This window comes from Coregonus lavaretus (assembly GCF_964263955.1).
Source record: "Coregonus lavaretus genome assembly, contig: HAP1_SCAFFOLD_4945, whole genome shotgun sequence".
Classification (NCBI taxonomy): Eukaryota; Metazoa; Chordata; class Actinopteri; order Salmoniformes; family Salmonidae; genus Coregonus; species Coregonus lavaretus.
The window spans coordinates 1-25,317 of record NW_028162552.1 but is presented as its reverse complement, the minus strand read 5'-3'; the positions used below and the strand labels follow the sequence as shown (position 1 = coordinate 25,317).

At 46.5% G+C, this 25,317-nt stretch overlaps 2 protein-coding genes across 2 annotated transcripts; one reads left to right on the top strand and one right to left on the bottom strand.

The window, feature by feature from the left end:
• Positions 1 to 2,121: 2,121 nt before the first annotated feature.
• On the bottom strand, positions 2,122 to 23,442 carry LOC311119163 (serine hydroxymethyltransferase, cytosolic-like; the record flags this gene model as incomplete). Its single annotated transcript, XM_084193906.1, has 6 exons — positions 2,122 to 4,318; positions 6,112 to 6,222; positions 6,684 to 6,800; positions 13,275 to 13,397; positions 23,082 to 23,195; positions 23,389 to 23,442. Coding segments are annotated over 6 exons (692 nt in total), but the record flags the coding sequence as incomplete, so codon positions are not given.
• Positions 15,617 to 17,749, top strand: LOC311119164 (uncharacterized protein; the record flags this gene model as incomplete). The annotated part of the gene is made up of 6 exons (XM_084193907.1): positions 15,617 to 15,624; positions 16,031 to 16,081; positions 16,514 to 16,942; positions 16,985 to 17,479; positions 17,600 to 17,636; positions 17,729 to 17,749. 6 exons carry the CDS (start codon positions 15,617 to 15,619, stop codon positions 17,747 to 17,749), a joined length of 1,041 nt encoding a protein of 346 aa, XP_084050033.1.
• Positions 23,443 to 25,317: the final 1,875 nt, after the last annotated feature.

Here is a 25,317-nt window from a genome sequence, read left to right as displayed (position 1 = left end):
CAATATTAAAGATCCAACCTGATTACCAATATTAAAGATCCAACCTGATGATCGATATTAAAGATCCAACCTGATGATCAATATTAAAGATCCAACCTGATGATCGATATTAAAGATCCAACCTGATGATCGATATTAAAGATCCAACCTGATGATCAATATTAAAGATCCAACCTGATGATCGATATTAAAGATCCAACCTGATGATCGATATTAAAGATCCAACCTGATGATCAATATTAAAGATAAAACACAGCTGGTTCCGCTACAGTCAGTTGTGTAACTGACTAAGTATCCCTTTCTCTCTTTATGGTAACATGATAAATGTGTGCGTATACAGCGCCTTGCAAAAGTATTCATCCCCCTTGGCATTTTTCCTATTTTGTTGCATTACAATCTGTAATTTAAATGGATTTTTATTTAGATTTCATGTAATGGACATACACAAAATAGTGAGAAAAAAAATTACTTGTTTTGAAAAATTCTAAAAAATAAATATTGGAAAAGTGGTGCGTGCATATGTATTCACCCCCTTTGCTATGAAGCCCCTAAATAAGATCTAGTGCAACCAATTACCTTCAGAAGTCACATAATTAGTTAAATAAAGTCCACCTGTGTGCAATCTAAGTGTCACATGATCTCAGTATATATACACCTGTTCTGAAAGGCCCCAGAGTCTGCAACACCACTAAGCAAGGGGCACCACCAAGCAAGCGGCACCATGAAGACCAAGGAGCTCTCCAAACAGGTCAGGGACAAAGTTGTGGAGAAGTACAGATCAGGGTTGGGTTATAAAAAAAGATCTGAAACTTTGAACATCCCACGGAGCACCATTAAATCCATTATTTAAAAATTGAAAGAATATGGCACCACAACAAACCTGCCAAGAGAGGGCCGCCCACCAAAACTCACGGACCAGGCAAGGAGGGCATTAATCAGAGAGGCAACAAAGAGACCAAAGATGACCCTGAAGGAGCTGCAAAGCTCCACAGCGGAGATTGGAGTATCTGTCCATAGGACCACTTTAAGCCGTACACTCCACAGAGCTGGGCTTTACGGAAGAGTGGCCAGAAAAAAAAATAAGTAAACACGTTTGGTGTTCACCAAAAGGCATGTGGGAGACTCCCCAAACATATGGAAGAAGGTACTCTGGTCAGATGAGACTAAAATTGAGCTTTTTGGCCATTAAGGAAAATGCTATGTCTGGTGCAAACCCAACACCTCTCATCACCCCGAGAACACCATCCCCACAGTGAAGCTTGGTGGTGGCAGCATCATGCTGTGGGGATGTTTTTCATTGGCAGGGACTGGGAGACTGGTCAGAATTGAAGGATGGCGCTAAATACAGGGAAATTCTTGAAGGAAACCGGTTTCAGTCTTCCAGAGATTTGAGAATGGGACGGAGGTTCACCTTCCAGCAGGACAATGACCCTAAGCATACTGCTAAAGCAAACATTTAAATGGTTTAAGGGGAAACATTTAAATGTCTTGGAATGGCCTAGTCAAAGCCCAGACCTCAATCCAATTGAGAATCTGTGGTATGACTTAAAGATTGCTGTACACCAGCGGAACCCATCCAACTTGAAGGAGCTGGAGCAGTTTTGCCTTGAAGAATGGACAAAAATCCCAGTGGCTAGATGTGCCAAGCTTATAGAGACATACCCCAAGAGACTTACAGCTGTAATTGCTGCAAAAGGTGGCTCTACAAAATATTGACTTTGGGGGGGGGGGGGGGGTGAATAGTTATGCACGCTCAAGTTTTCTGTTTTTTTGTCTTATTTCTTGTTTGTTTCACAAAAAAAAATATTTTGCATCTTCAAAAGTGGTAGGCATGTTGTGTAAATCAAATAATACAAACCCCCACCAAAATTTTTTATTTTAATTCCAGGTTGTAAGGCAACAAAATAGGAAAAATGCCAAGGGGGGTGAATACTTTCGCAAGCCACTATCTGGAACCAAATCCTAATGGTCGATGGACTCTATATCTAAACCACAATGCATGCTCTAATCACATCCATTGATTCCCTCTCATCTATCCAACCTAACCACGATGAGCTCTATCAATCTGTCCACAGTATCTTTCATCTTCTGAAGAAAAAAAGGAGACTGTAGTGACTGAGGTGTGTTACACATCTGAGTTTTATTACATCAAACCGTTAAGGCAGAGGACAACCGAGAAGGAAACAGTTAAGGCAGAGGACAACCGAGAAGGAAACAGTCAGTTAAGGCAGAGGACAACAGAAGGAAACAGTCAGTTAAGGCAGAGGACAACAGAGAAGGAAACAGTCAGTTAAGGCAGAGGACAACCGAGAAGGAAACAGTCAGTTAAGGCAGAGGACAACAGAGAAGGAAACAGTCAGTTAAGGCAGAGGACAACAGAGAAGGAAACAGTCAGTAAAGGCAGAGGACAACAGAGAAGGAAACAGTATGTTAAGGCAGAGGACAACCGAGAAGGAAACAGTCAGTTAAGGCAGAGGACAACAGAGAAGGAAACAGTCAGTAAAGGCAGAGGACAACAGAGAAGGAAACAGTATGTTAAGGCAGAGGACAACCGAGAAGGAAACAGTCAGTTAAGGCAGAGGACAACCGAGAAGGAAACAGTCAGTTAAGGCAGAGGACAACAGAGAAGGAAACAGTCAGTTAAGGCAGAGGACAACAGAGGAAACAGTCAGTTAAGGCAGAGGACAACAGAGAAGGAAACAGTCAGTTAAGGCAGAGGACAACAGAAGGAAACAGTCAGTTAAGGCAGAGGACAACCGAGAAGGAAACAGTCAGTTAAGGCAGAGGACAACAGAAGGAAACAGTCAGTTAAGGCAGAGGACAACAGAGAAGGAAACAGTCAGTTAAGGCAGAGGACAACAGAGGAAACAGTCAGTTAAGGCAGAGGACAACAGAGAAGGAAACAGTCAGTTAAGGCAGAGGACAACAGAGAAGGAAACAGTATGTTAAGGCAGAGGACAACAGAGAAGGAAACAGTCAGTTAAGGCAGAGGACAACCGAGAAGGAAACAGTCAGTTAAGGCAGACAGAAGGAAACAGTCAGTTAAGGCAGAGGACAACAGAGAAGGAAACAGTCAGTTAAGGCAGAGGACAACCGAGAAGGAAACAGTCAGTTAAGGCAGAGGACAACAGAGAAGCAAACAGTCAGTTAAGGCAGAGGACAACAGAGAAGGAAACAGTCAGTTAAGGCAGAGGACAACAGAGAAGGAAACAGTCAGTTAAGGCAGAGGACAACAGAGAAGGAAACAGTCAGTTAAGGCAGAGGACAACAGAGAAGGAAACAGTCAGTTAAGGCAGAGGACAACAGAGAAGGAAACAGTCAGTTAAGGCAGAGGACAACAGAGAAGGAAACAGTCAGTCAAGGCAGAGGACAACAGAGAAGGAAACAGTCAAGTTAAAACACTTTTCTCAAAGAGGCTTCATGCATCCCAAATAGCCCCCTATTCCCTCGTGTCGTGGACTCTGTGTCCTATATGGGTAACAGGATGCCATTTGGGATGAGCAACAGCGATGTCACAGTCGCAGGTCTGTCGGGACCAATAGCTGAACGGCCCAGGTATTCTGAAGGCTGTGATTGGTTATTAAAGGAAATATCCTCTCAAACTATATTCTGCTGTTTGTTTCGTTAGTCCACTGTACAGAAAGTCAACTTTTCAAGATATAGCAATTTCAAGAAGTACGATGACGTGGCAAGTGACACTTTGCTTCGTGAAAGTCCTTTATCTTGAAAAGTTGAGGGACTGTATCAACAGTGGACTAACGAAACAAACAGCAGAATATAGTTTGAGAGGATATTTCCTTTAAGGCGTTGGAAAGGAGGTGGAGCTTTATTCAACAGGGTGAAACAGTAGAGGAATAGACCTCAAGCACTCACTCCCTCACACACACACACAGATCACACACACACACACACCCTCCCTCACACACACACACACACTCCCTCTCTCTCACACACACACACACACACACACACACACACACACACACAGACACTCCCACACACCCCCTCACACACACACTCCCTCACACTTTGTCAAACACACACTCCCTCACACACACACACACACACACTTTGTCAAACACATATACACTCCCTCTCTCTCTCAGCCAGCCGTCCAGCAGTAAGAACCATCAGATCCAGTTCTTCTACAGTTCCTCCAGACCCGGCATGGGGAACCCCCCAGCGAAAGCCTCCACCTCCCCCTTCAGTTCTGCTACCCGCTCCCGGTGCTTCTCCTCTCCTGCCAGGGCCTCCTTAAACTCCTTCAGGGTCGCCTTGGGCTGCAGAGACGCCTGGATGTCCAGGGTAATCTGGATCCCTGTAAGGAGAAACAAGGGTGTTTAGAGGGTCAGGGGGGTTAGAGAGGCCTTGGGTCTGCTGGCTGGACATCTAGGGTCAGCACCTACTGCCTATAGACACAGAGGTCAAGGGGTTAAAGGGGCCTTGGTCTGCTGGCTGGACATCTAGGGTCAGCACCTACTGCCTCTAGACACAGAGGGTCAAGGGGTTAGAGAGGCCTTGGTCTGCTGGCTGGACATCTAGGGTCAGCACCTACTGCCTCTAGACACAGAGGTCAAGGGGTTAAAGGGGCCTTGGTCTGCTGGCTGGACATCTAGGGTCAGCACCTACTGCCTCTAGACACAGAGGTCAAGGGGTTAGAGAGGCCTTGGTCTGCTGGCTGGACATCTAGGGTCAGCACCTACTGCCTCTAGACACAGAGGTCAAGGGGTTAGAGAGGCCTTGGTCTGCTGGCTGGACATCTAGGGTCAGCACCTACTGCCTATAGACACAGAGGTCAAGGGGTTAAAGGGGCCTTGGTCTGCTGGCTGGACATCTAGGGTCAGCACCTACTGCCTATAGACACAGAGGTCAAGGGGTTAAAGGGGCCTTGGTCTGCTGGCTGGACATCTAGGGTCAGCACCTACTGCCTATAGACACAGAGGTCAAGGGGTTAAAGGGGCCTTGGTCTGCTGGCTGGACATCTAGGGTCAGCACCTACTGCCTATAGACACAGAGGTCAAGGGGTTAAAGGGGCCTTGGTCTGCTGGCTGGACATCTAGGGTCAGCACCTACTGCCTCTAGACACAGAGGTCAAGGGGTTAAAGGGGCCTTGGTCTGCTGGCTGGACATCTAGGGTCAGCACCTACTGCCTATAGACACAGAGGTCAAGGGGTTAAAGGGGCCTTGGTCTGCTGGCTGGACATCTAGGGTCAGCACCTACTGCCTATAGACACAGAGGTCAAGGGGTTAAAGGGGCCTTGGTCTGCTGGCTGGACATCTAGGGTCAGCACCTACTGCCTATAGACACAGAGGTCAGGGGGTTAAAGGGGCCTTGGTCTGCTGGCTGGACATCTAGGGTCAGCACCTACTGCCTCTAGACACAGAGGGTCAGGGGGTTAAAGGGGCCTTGGTCTGCTGGCTGGACATCTAGGGTCAGCACCTACTGCCTCTAGACACAGAGGTCAAGGGGTTAAAGGGGCCTTGGTCTGCTGGCTGGACCATCTAGGGTCAGCACCTACTGCCTCTAGACACAGAGGTCAAGGGGTTAAAGGGGCCTTGGTCTGCTGGCTGGACATCTAGGGTCAGCACCTACTGCCTCTAGACACAGAGGTCAAGGGGTTAGAGAGGCCTTGGTCTGCTGGCTGGACATCTAGGGTCAGCACCTACTGCCTATAGACACAGAGGTCAAGGGGTTAAAGGGGCCTTGGTCTGCTGGCTGGACATCTAGGGTCAGCACCTACTGCCTATAGACACAGAGGTCAAGGGGTTAAAGGGGCCTTGGTCTGCTGGCTGGACATCTAGGGTCAGCACCTACTGCCTATAGACACAGAGGGTCAGGGGGTTAAAGGGGCCTTGGTCTGCTGGCTGGACATCTAGGGTCAGCACCTACTGCCTATAGACACAGAGGTCAAGGGGTTAAAGGGGCCTTGGTCTGCTGGCTGGACATCTAGGGTCAGCACCTACTGCCTATAGACACAGAGGGTCAGGGGGGTTAGAGAGGCCTTGGTCTGCTGGCTGGACATCTAGGGTCAGCACCTACTGCCTCTAGACACAGAGGTCAAGGGGTTAAAGGTCACCTCTGAGGGTTAGTGTTAAGAGGTCAGGAGTTACCTCTGTGGATGAACTCTGCGACCTTCCTGAAGTCATCCTCCACCATTCCTCTGGAGGTCAGAGCAGGAGAGCCGAACCTCAGACCGCTGGGACGCAGAGCACTCTTATCACCTATACACACACACACACACACACACACACACATTACGTATACACACACACACACACACACATTACGTATATACACACACACACACAGACAGACCGCTGGGACGGAGAGCACTCTTATCACCTACACACACACACACACACACACACACACACATTACGTATATACACACACACACACACATTACGTATATACACACACACACACAGACCGCTGGGATGCAGAGCAGTCTTATCACCTACACACACACATTACGTATATACACACACACACACACACACACACATTACGTATATACACACACACACACACACACACACATTACGTATATACACACACACACACACATTACGTATATACACACACACACACACACACACACATTACGTATATACACACACACACAGACCGCTGGGACGCAGAGCACTCTTATCACCTACAGAGGACAGTGTCGGTTACTTACCTGGGCAGGTGTTCTTGTTGCAGGCGATGGCAGCAGCTTCTAGAACCTTCTCAGCTCGTCCTCCGTCCGTCCCATTGGGCCTCAGGTCCAATAAGATCAGATGGTTATCAGAACCCCCTGGAGAACATTAACACAACCATATAGCAACATTAACACAACCATATAGCAACATTAACACAACCATATAGCAACATTAACACAACCATATAGCAACATTAACACAACCATATAGCAACATTAACACAACCATATAGCAACATTAACACAACCATATAGCAACATTAAGACAACCATATAGCAACATTAACACAACCATATAGCAACATTAAGACAACCATATAGCAACATTAAGACAACCATATAGCAACATTAACACAACCATCATATAGCAACATTAACACAACCATATAGCAACATTAACACAACCATATAGCAACATTAAGACAACCATATAGCAACATTAAGACAACCATATAGCAACATTAACACAACCATCATATAGCAACATTAACACAACCATATAGCAACATTAACACAACCATATAGCAACATTAACACAACCATATAGCAACATTAACACAACCATATAGCAACATTAAGACAACATTTGTTTGTATTGGGTATATGTTGTAAAATTGTTAGATATTACTTGCTAGATATTCCTGCACTGTCGGAGTTAGAAGCACAAGCATTTCGCTACACGCACAATAACATCTGCTAAACACGTGTATGTGACAAATACGATTTGATTTGATGAACACGACCATATAACATTAACACAACCATATAGCAACATTAACACAACCATATAGCAACATTAACACAACCATATAGCAACATTAAGACAACCATATAGCAACATTAACACAACCATATAGCAACATTAAGACAACCATTTAGCAACATTAACACAACCATATAGCAACATTAACACAACCATATAACAACATTAAGACAACCATATAGCAACTAGGGATGTGACAAATGGACCACTATTCTTAACGTTTAAAAACAGCAAAAAAATAAAACAGTTTTCCGTTAAAACAATAAGAAAAATGCATAAAATGTCCCGTAAATTCACAACGCAGCTGCGCTGCTGCCAGCAACAGTTTAGGTCTCGCGGTGCGTCGCTTTCAGATGGTGAAGCATTGCACCTGTACTTCCATTACCGTACCTCAATTCCACCTCACAGTCTGCTTTTCCTTCTCAGCTACAGTGGCTTTCCAAAGTATTCACCCCCCTTGGCATTTTTCCTATTTTGTTGCTTTACAACCTGGAATTAAAATGGATTTTTGGGGGGTTTGTATCACCAAAATGCTTCACTGTGGGGATGGTGTTCTCTGGGTGATGAGAGGTTTTGGGTTTGCGCCAGACATAGCATTTCCTTGATGGCCAAAAAGCTCAATTTTAGTCTCATCTGACCAGAGTACCTTCTTCCATATGTTTGGGGAGTCTCCCACATGCCTTTTGGCGAACACCAAACGTGTTAGCTTATTTTTTTCTTTAAGCAATGGCTTTTTTCTGGCCACTCTTCCGTAAAGCCCAGCTCTGTGGAGTGTACGGCTTAAAGTGGTCCTATGGACAGATACTCCAATCTCCGCTGTGGAGCTTTGCAGCTCCTTCAGGGTTATCTTTGGTCTCTTTGTTGCCTCTCTGATTAATGCCCTCCTTGCCTGGTCCGTGAGTTTTGGTGGGCAGCCCTCTCTTGGCAGGTTTGTTGTGGTGCCATATTCTTTCAATTTTTTAATAATAGATTTAATGGTGCTCCGTGGGATGTTCAAAGTTTCAGATATTTTTTTATAACCCAACCCTGATCTGTATGTCTCCACAACTTTGTCCCTGACCTGTTTGGAGAGCTCCTTGGTCTTCATGGTGCCGCTTGCTTGGTGGTGCCCCTTGCTTAGTGGTGTTGCAGACTCTGGGGCCTTTCAGAACAGGTGTATATATACTGAGATCATGTGACACTTAGATTGCACACAGGTGGACTTTATTTAACTAATTATGTGACTTCTGAAGGTAATTGGTTGCACCAGATCTTATTTAGGGGCTTCATAGCAAAGGGGGTGAATACATATGCACGCACCACTTTTCCATATTTTTTTTTTTAATACTTTTTTTGAAACAAGTTATTAATTTCATTTCACTCCACCAATTTGGACTATTTTGTGAATAGGCTATGATATTCTACAGACACCAGACCGAAGACTGAACACACACTGGCGTCATTAGGGAAGAGAAAGAGAAGGTGTGGAATCATTTGTCCAAACAGTTTGCAACTAAAACAAGAGTTTCTATTGGACAAATTCAGGTAGATCCCTCCCCATTTAGTTTGCTTCCGTTCAGAAACGTCTTGTGCCCCTTTCTAAAGCAAACATGAGGGGGGAGAGAGGACATCCCTGTCTTGTGCCCCTTTCTAAAGCAAACATGAGGGGGGAGAGAGGACATCCCTGTCTTGTGCCCCTTTCTAAAGCAAACATGAAGGGGGAGAGAGGACATCCCTGTCTTGTGCCCCTTTCTAAAGCAAACATGAAGGGGGAGAGAGGACATCCCTGTCTTGTGCCCCTTTCTAAAGCAAACATGAAGGGGGAGAGAGGACATCCCTGTCTTGTGCCCCTTTCTAAAGCAATTTCATCAGATAATGCATAATTTGTGTATATTTTTGCAGCTTTGAACAACAAGCAACACACGTGAAGGCTACCGGACGGCTACAGGTATTTCTATGGGGCGCATGTCATAAAACCTACATTGAAAAGTTTGTTTTATTAAATTAAAAAATATATATATTAATAAATTAACAAAATGATATAACATGAATCATTTTATGTAACCATGTCAAATCTATATATTTTAATAAAACGTACAATAAACTTTTCAATGTTAAAATAGGCCTATAAATTGTTTTAGTGCAAAGATGAATACTCACACAAGTATTATAATATTAACGTCCGTTGGGATATTGAATAACCGTGGCCATCCCTAGTTAACACACAGGGTTAATAACCGTGCCCATCCCTAGTTAACACACAGGGTTAATAACTGAGCCCATCCCTAGTTAACACACAGGGTTAATAACTGAGCCCATCCCTAGTTAACACACAGGGTTAATAACTGAGCCCATCCCTAGTTAACACACAGGGTTAATAACTGAGCCCATCCCTAGTTAACACACAGGGTTAATAACTGAGCCCATCCCTAGTTAACACACAGGGTTAATAACCGTGCCCATCCCTAGTTAACACACAGGGTTAATAACCGTGCCCATCCCTAGTTAACACACAGGGTTAATAACTGAGCCCATCCCTAGTTAACACACAGGGTTAATAACTGAGCCCATCCCTAGTTAACACACAGGGTTAATAACTGAGCCCATCCCTAGTTAACACACAGGGTTAATAACTGAGCCCATCCCTAGTTAACACACAGGGTTAATAACTGAGCCCATCCCTAGTTAACACACAGGGTTAATAACTGAGCCCATCCCTAGTTAACACACAGGGTTAACAACTGAGCCCGTCCCTAGTTAACACACAGGGTTAACAACTGAGCCCGTCCCTAGTTAACACACAGGGTTAACAACTGAGCCCGTCCCTAGTTAACACACAGGGTTAATAACTGAGCCCATCCCTAGTTAACACACAGGGTTAATAACTGAGCCCATCCCTAGTTAACACACAGGGTTAATAACTGAGCCCATCCCTAGTTAACACACAGGGTTAATAACCGTGCCCATCCCTAGTTAACACACAGGGTTAATAACTGAGCCCATCCCTAGTTAACACACAGGGTTAATAACCGAGCCCATCCCTAGTTAACACACAGGGTTAATAACTGAGCCCATCCCTAGTTAACACACAGGGTTAATAACTGAGCCCATCCCTAGTTAACACACAGGGTTAATAACCGTGCCCATCCCTAGTTAACACACAGGGTTAATAACTGAGCCCATCCCTAGTTAACACACAGGGTTAACAACTGAGCCCATCCCTAGTTAACACACAGGGTTAATAACTGAGCCCATCCCTAGTTAACACACAGGGTTAATAACTGAGCCCATCCCTAGTTAACACACAGGGTTAATAACTGAGCCCGTCCCTAGTTAACACACAGGGTTAATAACTGAGCCCATCCCTAGTTAACACACAGGGTTAATAACTGAGCCCATCCCTAGTTAACACACAGGGTTAATAACTGAGCCCGTCCCTAGTTAACACACAGGGTTAATAACCGAGCCCATCCCTAGTTAACACACAGGGTTAATAACCGAGCCCATCCCTAGTTAACACACAGGGTTAATAACTGAGCCCATCCCTAGTTAACACACAGGGTTAATAACTGAGCCCATCCCTAGTTAACACACAGGGTTAATAACTGAGCCCATCCCTAGTTAACACACAGGGTTAATAACTGAGCCCATCCCTAGTTAACACACAGGGTTAATAACTGTGCCCATCCCTAGTTAACACACAGGGTTAATAACTGAGCCCATCCCTAGTTAACACACAGGGTTAATAACTGAGCCCATCCCTAGTTAACACACAGGGTTAATAACTGAGCCCATCCCTAGTTAACACACAGGGTTAATAACTGAGCCCATCCCTAGTTAACACACAGGGTTAATAACTGAGCCCATCCCTAGTTAACACACAGGGTTAATAACTGAGCCCATCCCTAGTTAACACACAGGGTTAATAACTGAGCCCATCCCTAGTTAACACACAGGGTTAATAACTGAGCCCATCCCTAGTTAACACACAGGGTTAATAACTGAGCCCATCCCTAGTTAACACACAGGGTTAATAACCGTGCCCATCCCTAGTTAACACACAGGGTTAATAACTGAGCCCATCCCTAGTTAACACACAGGGTTAATAACTGAGCCCATCCCTAGTTAACACACAGGGTTAATAACTGAGCCCATCCCTAGTTAACACACAGGGTTAATAACTGAGCCCATCCCTAGTTAACACACAGGGTTAATAACTGAGCCCGTCCCTAGTTAACACACAGGGTTAATAACTGAGCCCATCCCTAGTTAACACACAGGGTTAATAACTGAGCCCATCCCTAGTTAACACACAGGGTTAATAACTGAGCCCATCCCTAGTTAACACACAGGGTTAATAACTGAGCCCATCCCTAGTTAACACACAGGGTTAACAACTGAGCCCATCCCTAGTTAACACACAGGGTTAATAACTGAGCCCATCCCTAGTTAACACACAGGGTTAATAACTGAGCCCATCCCTAGTTAACACACAGGGTTAATAACTGAGCCCGTCCCTAGTTAACACACAGGGTTAATAACTGAGCCCATCCCTAGTTAACACACAGGGTTAATAACTGAGCCCATCCCTAGTTAACACACAGGGTTAATAACTGAGCCCGTCCCTAGTTAACACACAGGGTTAATAACCGAGCCCATCCCTAGTTAACACACAGGGTTAATAACCGAGCCCATCCCTAGTTAACACACAGGGTTAATAACTGAGCCCATCCCTAGTTAACACACAGGGTTAATAACTGAGCCCATCCCTAGTTAACACACAGGGTTAATAACTGAGCCCATCCCTAGTTAACACACAGGGTTAATAACTGAGCCCATCCCTAGTTAACACACAGGGTTAATAACTGAGCCCATCCCTAGTTAACACACAGGGTTAATAACTGAGCCCATCCCTAGTTAACACACAGGGTTAATAACTGAGCCCATCCCTAGTTAACACACAGGGTTAATAACTGAGCCCATCCCTAGTTAACACACAGGGTTAATAACTGAGCCCATCCCTAGTTAACACACAGGGTTAATAACTGTGCCCATCCCTAGTTAACACACAGGGTTAATAACTGAGCCCATCCCTAGTTAACACACAGGGTTAATAACTGAGCCCATCCCTAGTTAACACACAGGGTTAATAACTGAGCCCATCCCTAGTTAACACACAGGGTTAATAACTGAGCCCATCCCTAGTTAACACACAGGGTTAATAACTGAGCCCATCCCTAGTTAACACACAGGGTTAATAACTGAGCCCATCCCTAGTTAACACACAGGGTTAATAACTGAGCCCATCCCTAGTTAACACACAGGGTTAATAACTGAGCCCATCCCTAGTTAACACACAGGGTTAATAACTGAGCCCATCCCTAGTTAACACACAGGGTTAATAACCGAGCCCATCCCTAGTTAACACACAGGGTTAATAACTGAGCCCATCCCTAGTTAACACACAGGGTTAATAACCGAGCCCATCCCTAGTTAACACACAGGGTTAATAACTGAGCCCATCCCTAGTTAACACACAGGGTTAATAACTGAGCCCATCCCTAGTTAACACACAGGGTTATTAACTGAGCCCATCCCTAGTTAACACACAGGGTTAATAACTGAGCCCATCCCTAGTTAACACACAGGGTTAATAACTGAGCCCATCCCTAACAGCAGCGTTTCCCAAACTAGCATTACACAAGTGCTCGGGCAAAACCCCAAATATTCACCCCTTGGGGTCCCCAGGAGCCAGTTTGGGCAACGCTGGGTTACAGTGTGGTCCAACGCAGGTGTTAAGTCTGTTAACCACAACATTATTGTCTCACCGGTGACGATCTTGTACCCGTGGTTGATGAGGGCGTTGGCCATAGCTCTGCAGTTAGAGAGCACCTGGTACTGATATGCCTTAAACTCTGGGGTCAAAGCCTGCTTCAGGGCCACCGCAACACCTGGAGACACATTAACACACATTAACACACATTAACACACACTAACACACATTAACACACATTAAACACACATTAACACACATTAAACACACACTAACACACATTAACACACATTAAACACACATTAACACACATTAACACACATTAAACACACATTAAACACACATTAAACACACATTAAACACACATTAAACACACATTAAACACACATTAAACACACATTAAACACACATTAACACACATTAACACACATTAACACACATTAACACACAATTACACACAATTACACACACTAACCCACATTAACAGACATTAACATACATTAACACACATTAACACACATTAACACACACTAACACACATTAAACACACATTAAACACACATTAAACACACATTAAACACACATTAAACACACATTAAACACACATTAACACACATTAACACACATTAACACACATTAACACACATTAACACACAATTACACACAATTACACACACTAACCCACATTAACAGACATTAACATACATTAACACACATTAACATACATTAACACACATTAACCCTTAAACTCTGGGTTCAGAGCCTGCTCCAGGCCACCACCACACCAGGAGTCACACATACAGTGCCTTCGGAAAGTATTCAGACCCCTTGACTTTTTCCAGCCTTATTCTAAAATGGATTACATAGTTTTTCCCCCCCTCATCAATCTACACACAGTACCCCATAATGACAAAGCAAAAACAGGTTTGTAGAATTTTTTTGCAAATGTATTACAAATAAAAAACAAATATCACATTTACATAAGTATTCAGACCCTTTACTCAGTACTTTGTTGAAGCACCTTTGGCAGCGAATACAGCCTCGAGTCTTCTTGGGTATGACGCTACAAGCTTGGCACACCTGTATTTGGGGAGTTTCTCCCAGTCAGGTTGGATGGGGAGCGTCGCTGCACAGCTATTTTCAGGTCTCTCCAGAGATGTTAGATCGGGTTCAAGTCCAGGCTCTGGCTGGGCCACTCAAGGTCATTCAGAGACTTGTCCCGAAGCCACTCCTGCATTGTCTTGGCTGTGTGCTTAGGGTCGTTGTCCTGTTGGAAGGTGAACCTTCGCCCCAGTCTGAGGTCCTGAGCGCTCTGGAGCAGGTTTTCATCAAGGATCTCTCTGTACTTTGCTCCGTCGTTCATCTTTCCCTCGATCCTGACTAGTCTTCCAGTCCCTGCCGCTGGAAAACATCCCCACAGCATGATGCTACCACCATCATGCTTCACCGTAGGGATGGTGCCAGGTTTCCTACAGACGTGACGCCTGGCATTCAGGCTAAAGAGTTCAATCTTGGTTTCGTCAGACCAGAGAATCTTGTATCTCATGGTCTGAGAGTCTTTAGGTGCCTTTTGGCAAACTCCAAGTTGGCTGTCATGTGCCTTTTACTAAGGAGTGGCTTCCGTCTGGCCACTCTACCATAAAGGCCTGATTGGTGGAGTGCTGCAGAGGTGGTTGTCCTTCTGGAAGGTTCTCCCATCTCTACAGAGGAACTCTGGAGCTCTGTCAGAGTGACTATCGGGTCCTTGGTCACCTCCCTGACCAAAGGCCCTTCTCCCGCGATTGCTCAGTTTGGCCGGGCGGCCAGCTCTGGGAAGTGTCTTGATAGTTCTAAACTTCTTCCATTTAAGAATGATGGAGGCCACTGTGTTCTTGGGGACCTTCAATGCTGCAGAAATGTTTTGGTACCCATCCACAGATCTGTGCCTCTACACAATCCTGTCTCGGTTCTCTACGGACAATTCATAGCTTGGTTTTTGCTCTGACATGCACTGCCAACTGTGGGACCTTATATAGACAGGTGTGTGCCTTTCCAAATCATGTCCAATCAATTGAATTTACAACAGGTGGACTCCAATCAAGTTGTAGAAACATCTCAAGGATGATCAATGGAAACAGGATGTACCTGAGCTCAATTTCGAGTCTCATAGCAAAGGGTCTGAATACTTACGTAAATAAGGTATTTCTGTTTTAATTATTTTTTATACATTTACAAAAATGTATAAAAAACTTTCACTTTGTCATTATGGGGTATTGTGTGTAAATTGATGACATTTTTATTTAATCCATTTTAGAATAAGGCTGTAACATAACAAAATGTGGAAAAAGTCAAGGGGTCTGAATAATTTCCCAATGCACTGTACATTAGGACACCACACACACACAGTGTGGTTGTGAGATGACCTAGCTACTTTACCTGTCATAGTGTGGTTGTGAGGTGTCATAGTGTGGTTGTGAGGTGTCATAGTGTGGTTGTGAGGTGTCCTAGCTACTTTACCTGTCATAGTGTGGTTGTGAGGTGTCATAGTGTGGTTGTGAGGTGTCATAGTGTGGTTGTGAGGTGTCATAGTGTGGTTGTGAGATGACCTAGCTACTTTACCTGTCATAGTGTGGTTGTGAGGTGTCATAGTGTGGTTGTGAGGTGTCATAGTGTGGTTGTGAGATGACCTAGCTACTTTACCTGTCATAGTGTGGTTGTGAGGTGTCATAGTGTGGTTGTGAGGTGTCCTAGCTACTTTACCTGTCATAGTGTGGTTGTGAGGTGTCATAGTGTGGTTGTGAGGTGTCATAGTGTGGTTGTGAGATGACCTAGCTACTTTACCTGTCATAGTGTGGTTGTGAGGTGTCATAGTGTGGTTGTGAGGTGTCATAGTGTGGTTGTGAGGTGTCATAGTGTGGTTGTGAGATGACCTAGCTACTTTACCTGTCATAGTGTGGTTGTGAGGTGTCATAGCGTGGTTGTGAGGTGTCATAGTGTGGTTGTGAGGTGTCATAGTGTGGTTGTGAGGTGTCATAGTGTGGTTGTGAGGTGTCATAGTGTGGTTGTGAGGTGTCATAGTGTGGTTGTGAGGTGTCATAGCTACTTTACCTGTCATAGAGTGGTTGTGAGGTGTCATAGTGTGGTTGTGAGGTGTCATAGTGTGGTTGTGAGATGACCTAGCTACTTTACCTGTCATAGTGTGGTTGTGAGGTGTCATAGAGTGGTTGTGAGGTGTCATAGAGTGGTTGTGAGGTGTCATAGTGTGGTTGTGAGATGTCATAGTGTGGTTGTGAGATGTCATAGTGTGGTTGTGAGGTGTCCTAGCTACTTTACCTGTCATAGTGTGGTTGTGAGGTGTCATAGTGTGGTTGTGAGGTGTCATAGTGTGGTTGTGAGGTGTCATAGTGTGGTTGTGAGGTGTCATAGCTACTTTACCTGTCATAGAGTGGTTGTGAGGTGTCATAGTGTGGTTGTGAGGTGTCATAGTGTGGTTGTGAGGTGTCATAGTGTGGTTGTGAGGTGTCATAGTGTGGTTGTGAGGTGTCATAGTGTGGTTGTGAGATGTCATAGTGTGGTTGTGAGGTGTCATAGTGTGGTTGTGAGGTGTCCTAGCTACTTTACCTGTCATAGTGTGGTTGTGAGGTGTCATAGTGTGGTTGTGAGGTGTCCTAGCTACTTTACCTGTCATAGTGTGGTTGTGAGGTGTCATAGTGTGGTTGTGAGATGTCATAGTGTGGTTGTGAGGTGTCATAGTGTGGTTGTGTGGTGTCATAGTGTGGTTGTGAGGTGTCATAGTGTGGTTGTGAGGTGTCATAGTGTGGTTGTGAGGTGTCATAGTGTGGTTGTGAGGTGTCATAGTGTGGTTGTGAGGTGTCATAGTGTGGTTGTGAGGTGTCATAGTGTGGTTGTGAGGTGTCATAGTGTGGTTGTGAGGTGTCATAGTGTGGTTGTGAGGTGTCATAGTGTGGTTGTGAGGTGTCATAGTGTGGTTGTGAGGTGTCATAGTGTGGTTGTGAGGTGTCATAGTGTGGTTGTGAGGTGTCATAGTGTGGTTGTGAGGTGTCATAGTGTGGTTGTGAGGTGTCCTAGCTACTTTACCTGTCATAGTGTGGTTGTGAGGTGTCATAGTGTGGTTGTGAGGTGTCCTAGCTATTTTACCTGTCATAGTGTGGTTGTGAGGTGTCATAGTGTGGTTGTGAGGTGTCCTAGCTATTTTACCTGTCATAGTGTGGTTGTGAGGTGTCATAGTGTGGTTGTGAGGTGTCATAGTGTGGTTGTGAGGTGTCCTAGCTATTTTACCTGTCATAGTGTGGTTGTGAGGTGTCATAGTGTGGTTGTGAGGTGTCCTAGCTACTTTACCTGTCATAGTGTGGTTGTGAGGTGTCATAGTGTGGTTGTGAGGTGTCATAGTGTGGTTGTGAGGTGTCATAGTGTGGTTGTGAGGTGTCCTAGCTATTTTACCTGTCATAGTGTGGTTGTGAGGTGTCATAGTGTGGTTGTGAGGTGTCCTAGCTACTTTACCTGTCATAGTGTGGTTGTGAGGTGTCATAGTGTGGTTGTGAGGTGTCATAGTGTGGTTGTGAGGTGTCATAGTGTGGTTGTGAGGTGTCATAGTGTGGTTGTGAGGTGTCATAGTGTGGTTGTGAGGTGTCCTAGCTATTTTACCTGTCATAGTGTGGTTGTGAGATGTCATAGTGTGGTTGTGAGGTGTCATAGTGTGGTTGTGAGATGTCATAGTGTGGTTGTGAGGTGTCCTAGCTATTTTACCTGTCATAGTGTGGTTGTGAGGTGTCATAGTGTGGTTGTGAGGTGTCCTAGCTACTTTACCTGTCATAGTGTGGTTGTGAGGTGTCCTAGCTACTTTACCTGTCATAGTGTGGTTGTGAGGTGTCATAGTGTGGTTGTGAGGTGTCATAGTGTGGTTGTGAGGTGTCATAGTGTGGTTGTTAGGTGTCATAGTGTGGTTGAGGTGTCATAGCTACTTTACCTGTCATAGTGTGGTTGTGAGGTGTCATAGTGTGGTTGTGAGATGTCATAGTGTGGTTGTGAGATGTCATAGTGTGGTTGTGAGGTGTCCTAGCTATTTTACCTGTCATAGTGTGGTTGTGAGGTGTCATAGTGTGGTTGTGAGGTGTCCTAGCTATTTTACCTGTCATAGTGTGGTTGTGAGGTGTCATAGTGTGGTTGTGAGGTGTCATAGCTACTTTACCTGTCATAGTGTGGTTGTGAGGTGTCCTAGCTATTTTACCTGTCACAGTGTGGTTGTGAGGTGTCATAGTGTGGTTGTGAGGTGTCCTAGCTACTTTACCTGTCACAGTGTGGTTGTGAGGTGTCATAGTGTGGTTGTGAGGTGTCATAGTGTGGTTGTGAGGTGTCCTAGCTACTTTACCTGTCATAGTGTGGTTGTGAGGTGTCATAGCTACTTTACCTGTCATAGTGTGGTTGTGAGGTGTCATAGTGTGGTTGTGAGGTGTCATAGTGTGGTTGTGAGATGTCATAGTGTGGTTGTGAGGTGTCCTAGCTATTTTACCTGTCATAGTGTGGTTGTGAGGTGTCATAGTGTGGTTGTGAGATGTCATAGTGTGGTTGTGAGGTGTCCTAGCTATTTTACCTGTCATAGTGTGGTTGTGAGGTGTCATAGTGTGGTTGTGAGGTGTCATAGTGTGGTTGTGAGATGTCATAGTGTGGTTGTGAGGTGTCCTAGCTACTTTACCTGTCATAGTGTGGTTGTGAGGTGTCATAGTGTGGTTGTGAGGTGTCCTAGCTATTTTACCTGTCATAGTGTGGTTGTGAGGTGTCATAGCTACTTTACCTGTCATAGTGTGGTTGTGAGGTGTCATAGTGTGGTTGTGAGGTGTCATAGTGTGGTTGTGAGGTGTCCTAGCTACTTTACCTGTCATAGTGTGGTTGTGAGGTCTCATAGTGTGGTTGTGAGATGTCATAGTGTGGTTGTGAGGTGTCATAGTGTGGTTGTGAGGTGTCCTAGCTACTTTACCTGTCATAGTGTGGTTGTGAGGTGTCCTAGCTACTTTACCTGTCATAGTGTGGTTGTGAGGTGTCATAGTGTGGTTGTGAGGTGTCATAGTGTGGTTGTGAGGTGTCATAGCTACTTTACCTGTCATAGTGTGGTTGTGAGGTGTCATAGTGTGGTTGTGAGGTGTCATAGTGTGGTTGTGAGGTGTCCTAGCTACTTTACCTGTCATAGTGTGGTTGTGAGGTGTCATAGCTACTTTACCTGTCATAGTGTGGTTGTGAGGTGTCATAGTGTGGTTGTGAGGTGTCATAGTGTGGTTGTGAGGTGTCATAGTGTGGTTGTGAGGTGTCATAGTGTGGTTGTGAGGTGTCCTAGCTACTTTACCTGTCATAGTGTGGTTGTGAGGTGTCATAGTGTGGTTGTGAGGTGTCCTAGCTACTTTACCTGTCATAGTGTGGTTGTGAGGTGTCATAGTGTGGTTGTGAGGTGTCCTAGCTACTTTACCTGTCATAGTGTGGTTGTGAGATGTCATAGTGTGGTTGTGAGGTGTCCTAGCTACTTTACCTGTCATAGTGTGGTTGTGAGGTGTCATAGTGTGGTTGTGAGGTGTCCTAGCTACTTTACCTGTCATAGTGTGGTTGTGAGGTGTCCTAGCTACTTTACCTGTCATAGTGTGGTTGTGAGGTGTCATAGTGTGGTTGTGAGGTGTCCTAGCTACTTTACCTGTCATAGTGTGGTTGTGAGGTGTCATAGTGTGGTTGTGAGGTGTCCTAGCTACTTTACCTGTCATAGTGTGGTTGTGAGGTGTCATAGTGTGGTTGTGAGGTGTCATAGTGTGGTTGTGAGGTGTCATAGTGTGGTTGTGAGGTGTCATAGTGTGGTTGTGAGGTGTCATAGCGTGGTTGTGAGGTGTCATAGTGTGGTTGTGAGGTGTCATAGTGTGGTTGTGAGGTGTCATAGTGTGGTTGTGAGGTGTCCTAGCTACTTTACCTGTCACAGTGTGGTTGTGAGGTGTCATAGTGTGGTTGTGAGGTGTCATAGCTACTTTACCTGTCATAGTGTGGTTGTGAGGTGTCATAGTGTGGTTGTGAGGTGTCATAGTGTGGTTGTGAGGTGTCATAGTGTGGTTGTGAGGTGTCATAGTGTGGTTGTGAGGTGTCATAGCGTGGTTGTGAGGTGTCATAGTGTGGTTGTGAGGTGTCATAGTGTGGTTGTGAGGTGTCATAGTGTGGTTGTGAGGTGTCATAGGTCATCTAGGTGCCTGTATATAAAGCCTTGGGAGATGTCTGTCTAGGTGCCTGTATATAAAGCCTTGGGAGATGTCTGTCTAGGTGCCTGTATATAAAGCCTTGGGTGATGTCTGTCTAGGTGCCTGTATATAAAGCCTTGGGAGATGTCTGTCTAGGTGCCTGTATATAAATCCTTGGGAGATGTCTGTCTAGGTGCCTGTATATAAAGCCTTGGGAGATGTCTGTCTAGGTGCCTGTATATAAAGCCTTGGGAGATGTCTGTCTAGGTGCCTGTATATAAAGCCTTGGGAGATGTCTGTCTAGGTGCCTGTATATAAAGCCTTGGGTGATGTCTGTCTAGGTGCCTGTATATAAAGCCTTGGGAGATGTCTGTCTAGGTGCCTGTATATAAAGCCTTGGAGATGTCTGTCTAGGTGCCTGTATATAAAGCCTTGGGAGATGTCTGTCTAGGTGCCTGTACAGTGGGGCAAAAAAGTATTTAGTCAGCCACCAATTGTGCAAGTTCTCCCACTTAAAAAGATGAGAGAGGCCTGTAATTTTCATCATAGGTACACGTCAACTATGAAAGACAAAATGAGAAAAAAAAATCCAGAAAATCACATTATAGGATTTTTTAATGAATTTATTTGCAAATTATGGTGGAAAATAAGTATTTGGTCAATAACAAAAGTTTTGTCAATACTTTGTTATATACCCTTTGTTGGCAATGACACAGGTCAAACGTTTTCTGTAAGTCTTCACAAGGTTTTCACACACTGTTGCTGGTATTTTGGCCCATTCCTCCATGCAGATCTCCTCTAGAGCAGTGATGTTTTGGGGCTGTCGCTGGGCAACACGGACTTTCAACTCCCTCCAAAGATTTTCTATGGGGTTGAGATCTGGAGACTGGCTAGGCCACTCCAGGACCTTGAAATGCTTCTTACGAAGCCACTCCTTCGTTGCCCGGGCGGTGTGTTTGGGATCATTGTCATGCTGAAAGACCCAGCCACGTTTCATCTTCAATGCCCTTGCTGATGGAAGGAGGTTTTCACTCAAAATCTCACGATACATGGCCCCATTCATTCTTTCCTTTACACGGATCAGTCGTCCTGGTCCCTTTGCAGAAAAACAGCCCCAAAGCATGATGTTTCCACCCCCATGCTTCACAGTAGGTATGGTGTTCATTGGATGCAACTCAGCATTCTTTGTCCTCCAAACACGACGAGTTGAGTTTTTACCAAAAAGTTATATTTTGGTTTCATCTGACCATATGACATTCTCCCAATCCTCTTCTGGATCATCCAAATGCACTCTAGCAAACTTCAGACGGGCCTGGACATGTACTGGCTTAAGCAGGGGGACACGTCTTGCACTGCAGGATTTGAGTCCCTGGCGGCGTAGTGTGTTACTGATGGTAGGCTTTGTTACTTTGGTCCCAGCTCTCTGCAGGTCATTCACTAGGTCCCCCCGTGTGGTTCTGGGATTTTTGCTCACCGTTCTTGTGATCAATTTGACCCCACGGGGTGAGATCTTGCGTGGAGCCCCAGATCGAGGGAGATTATCAGTGGTCTTGTATGTCTTCCATTTCCTAATAATTGCTCCCACAGTTGATTTCTTCAAACCAAGCTGCTTACCTATTGCAGATTCAATCTTCCCAGCCTGGTGCAGGTCTACAATTTTGTTTCTGGTGTCCTTTGACAGCTCTTTGGTCTTGGCCATAGTGGAGTTTGGAGTGTGACTGTTTGAGGTTGTGGACAGGTGTCTTTTATACTGATAACAAGTTCAAACAAGTGCCATTAATACAGGTAACGAGTGGAGGACAGAGGAGCCTCTTAAAGAAGAAGTTACAGGTCTGTGAGAGCCAGAAATCTTGCTTGTTTGTAGGTGACCAAATACTTATTTTCCACCATAATTTGCAAATAAATTCATTAAAAATCCTACAATGTGATTTTCTGGATTTTTTTTTCTCAATTTGTCTGTCATAGTTGACGTGTACCTATGATGAAAATTACAGGCCTCTCTCATCTTTTTAAGTGGGAGAACTTGCACAATTGGTGGCTGACTAAATACTTTTTTGCCCCACTGTATATAAAGCCTTGGGAGATGTCTGTCTAGGTGCCTGTATATAAAGCCTTGGGAGATGTCTGTCTAGGTGCCTGTATATAAAGCCTTGGGAGATGTCTGTCTAGGTGCCTGTATATAAAGCCTTGGGAGATGTCTGTCTAGGTGCCTGTATATAAAGCCTTGGGTGATGTCTGTCTAGGTGCCTGTATATAAAGCCTTGGGAGATGTCTGTCTAGGTGCCTGTATATAAAGCCTTGGGAGATGTCTGTCTAGGTGCCTGTATATAAAGCCTTGGGAGATGTCTGTCTAGGTGCCTGTATATAAAGCCTTGGGAGATGTCTGTCTAGGTGCCTGTATATAAAGCCTTGGGAGATGTCTGTCTAGGTGCCTGTATATAAAGCCTTGGGAGATGTCTGTCTAGGTGCCTGTATATAAAGCCTTGGGAGATGTCTGTCTAGGTGCCTGTATATAAAGCCTTGGGGGATGTCTGTCTAGGTGCCTGTATATAAAGCCTTGGGAGATGTCTGTCTAGGTGCCTGTATATAAAGCCTTGGGGGATGTCTGTCTAGGTGCCTGTATATAAAGCCAATATAGGTGTCCAGAGAGGTGCCTGTACCTGCGATGGCGTGGTTGTGGGGTCCTCCCTGTAGTCCTGGGAACACTGCCTGGTTGATGAGAGACTCCAGATTATACAGAGTCTCCTTTCCCTTCGGGTCCACACTACGTACTCCTGGAGGACACCCCCACACAGAGAGGGAAAGAGAGAGAAACCAACATGGATACACACACTAAACCTCTCTGTTTGAGACTGAAACACCCCCCCCCCCCCCCCCTCTGTAGAAGATGACCCCAGAGTGACAGCCCCCCCCCGTACCCTTTCTGTAGAAGATGACCCCAGAGCGACATCCCCCCCCCCTCCGTACCCTTTCTGTAGAAGATGACCCCAGAGCGACAGCCCCCCCCCCTCCGTACCCTTTCTGTAGAAGATGACCCCAGAGCGACAGCCCCCCCCCCCCCCTCTCCTCTCCGTACCCTTTCTGTAGAAGATGACCCCAGAGCGACAGCCCCCCCCCCCCTCCTCTCCGTACCCTTTCTGTAGAAGATGACCCCAGAGCGACAGCCCCCCTCTCCTCTCCGTACCCTTTCTGTAGAAGATGACCCCAGAGCGACAGCCCCCCCCCCCCTCCTCTCCGTACCCTTTCTGTAGAAGATGACCCCAGAGCGACAGCCCCCCCCCTCCGTACCCTTTCTGTAGAAGATGACCCCAGAGTGACAGCCCCCCCCCCTCCCCCCCTTTCTGTAGAAGATGACCCCAGAGCGACAGCCCCCCCCCCCCCCCCCTTTCTGTAGAAGATGACCCCAGAGCGACAGCCCCCCCCCCCCCCCCCCTTTCTGTAGAAGATGACCCCAGAGCGACAGCCCCCCCCCCTCCTCTCCGTACCCTTTCTGTAGAAGATGACCCCAGAGCGACAGCCCCCCCCCCCCCCTCTCCTCTCCGTACCCTTTCTGTAGAAGATGACCCCAGAGTGACAGCCCCCCCCTCTCCGTACCCTTTCTTTAGAAGATGACCCCAGAGCGACAGCCCCCCCCCTCTCCTCTCCGTACCCTTTCTGTAGAAGATGACCCCAGAGCGACAGCCCCCCCCCCCCCCTTTCTGTAGAAGATGACCCCAGAGCGACAGCCCCCCCCCCCCTCTCCTCTCCGTACCCTTTCTGTAGAAGATGACCCCAGAGCGACAGCCCCCCCCCCTCCGTACCCTCTCTGTAGAAGATGACCCCAGAGCGACAGCCCCCCCTCTCCTCTCCGTACCCTTTCTGTAGAAGATGACCCCAGAGCGACAGCCCCCCCCCCCCTCCGTACCCTTTCTGTAGAAGATGACCCCAGAGCGACAGCCCCCCCCCCCCCCCCCTCTCCGTACCCTTTCTGTAGAAGATGACCCCAGAGCGACAGCCCCCCCCCCCCCCCCCGGTACCCTTTCTGTAGAAGATGACCCCAGAGCGACAGCCCCCCCCCTCTCCTCTCCGTACCCTTTCTGTAGAAGATGACCCCAGAGCGACAGCCCCCCCCCTCTCCTCTCCGTACCCTTTCTGTAGAAGATGACCCCAGAGCGACAGCCCCCCCCCCCCCCTCCGTACCCTTTCTGTAGAAGATGACCCCAGAGCGACAGCCCCCCCCCCCCCGTACCCTTTCTGTAGAAGATGACCCCAGAGTGACAGCCCCCCCCCCCCCCTCCTCTCCGTACCCTTTCTGTAGAAGATGACCCCAGAGTGACAGCCCCCCCCCCCCCCCCTCCTCTCCGTACCCTTTCTGTAGAAGATGACCCCAGAGTGACAGCCCCCCCCCCCTCTCCTCTCCGTACCCTTTCTGTAGAAGATGACCCCAGAGTGACAGCCCCCCCCCCCCCCCCTCCTCTCCGTACCCTTTCTGTAGAAGATGACCCCAGAGTGACAGCCCCCCCCCCCCTCTCCTCTCCGTACCCTTTCTGTAGAAGATGACCCCAGAGTGACAGCCCCCCCCCCCCCCCCCTCCTCTCCGTACCCTTTCTGTAGAAGATGACCCCAGAGTGACAGCCCCCCCCCCCCCTCTCCTCTCCGTACCCTTTCTGTAGAAGATGACCCCAGAGTGACAGCCCCCCCCCCCTCTCCTCTCCCCCTTTCTGTAGAAGATGACCCCAGAGTGACAGCCCCCCCCCCCCCCTCTCCTCTCCGTACCCTTTCTGTAGAAGATGACCCCAGAGTGACAGCCCCCCCCCCCCCCCTCCTCTCCGTACCCTTTCTGTAGAAGATGACCCCAGAGCGACAGCCCCCCCCCCCCCTCTCCTCTCCGTACCCTTTCTGTAGAAGATGACCCCA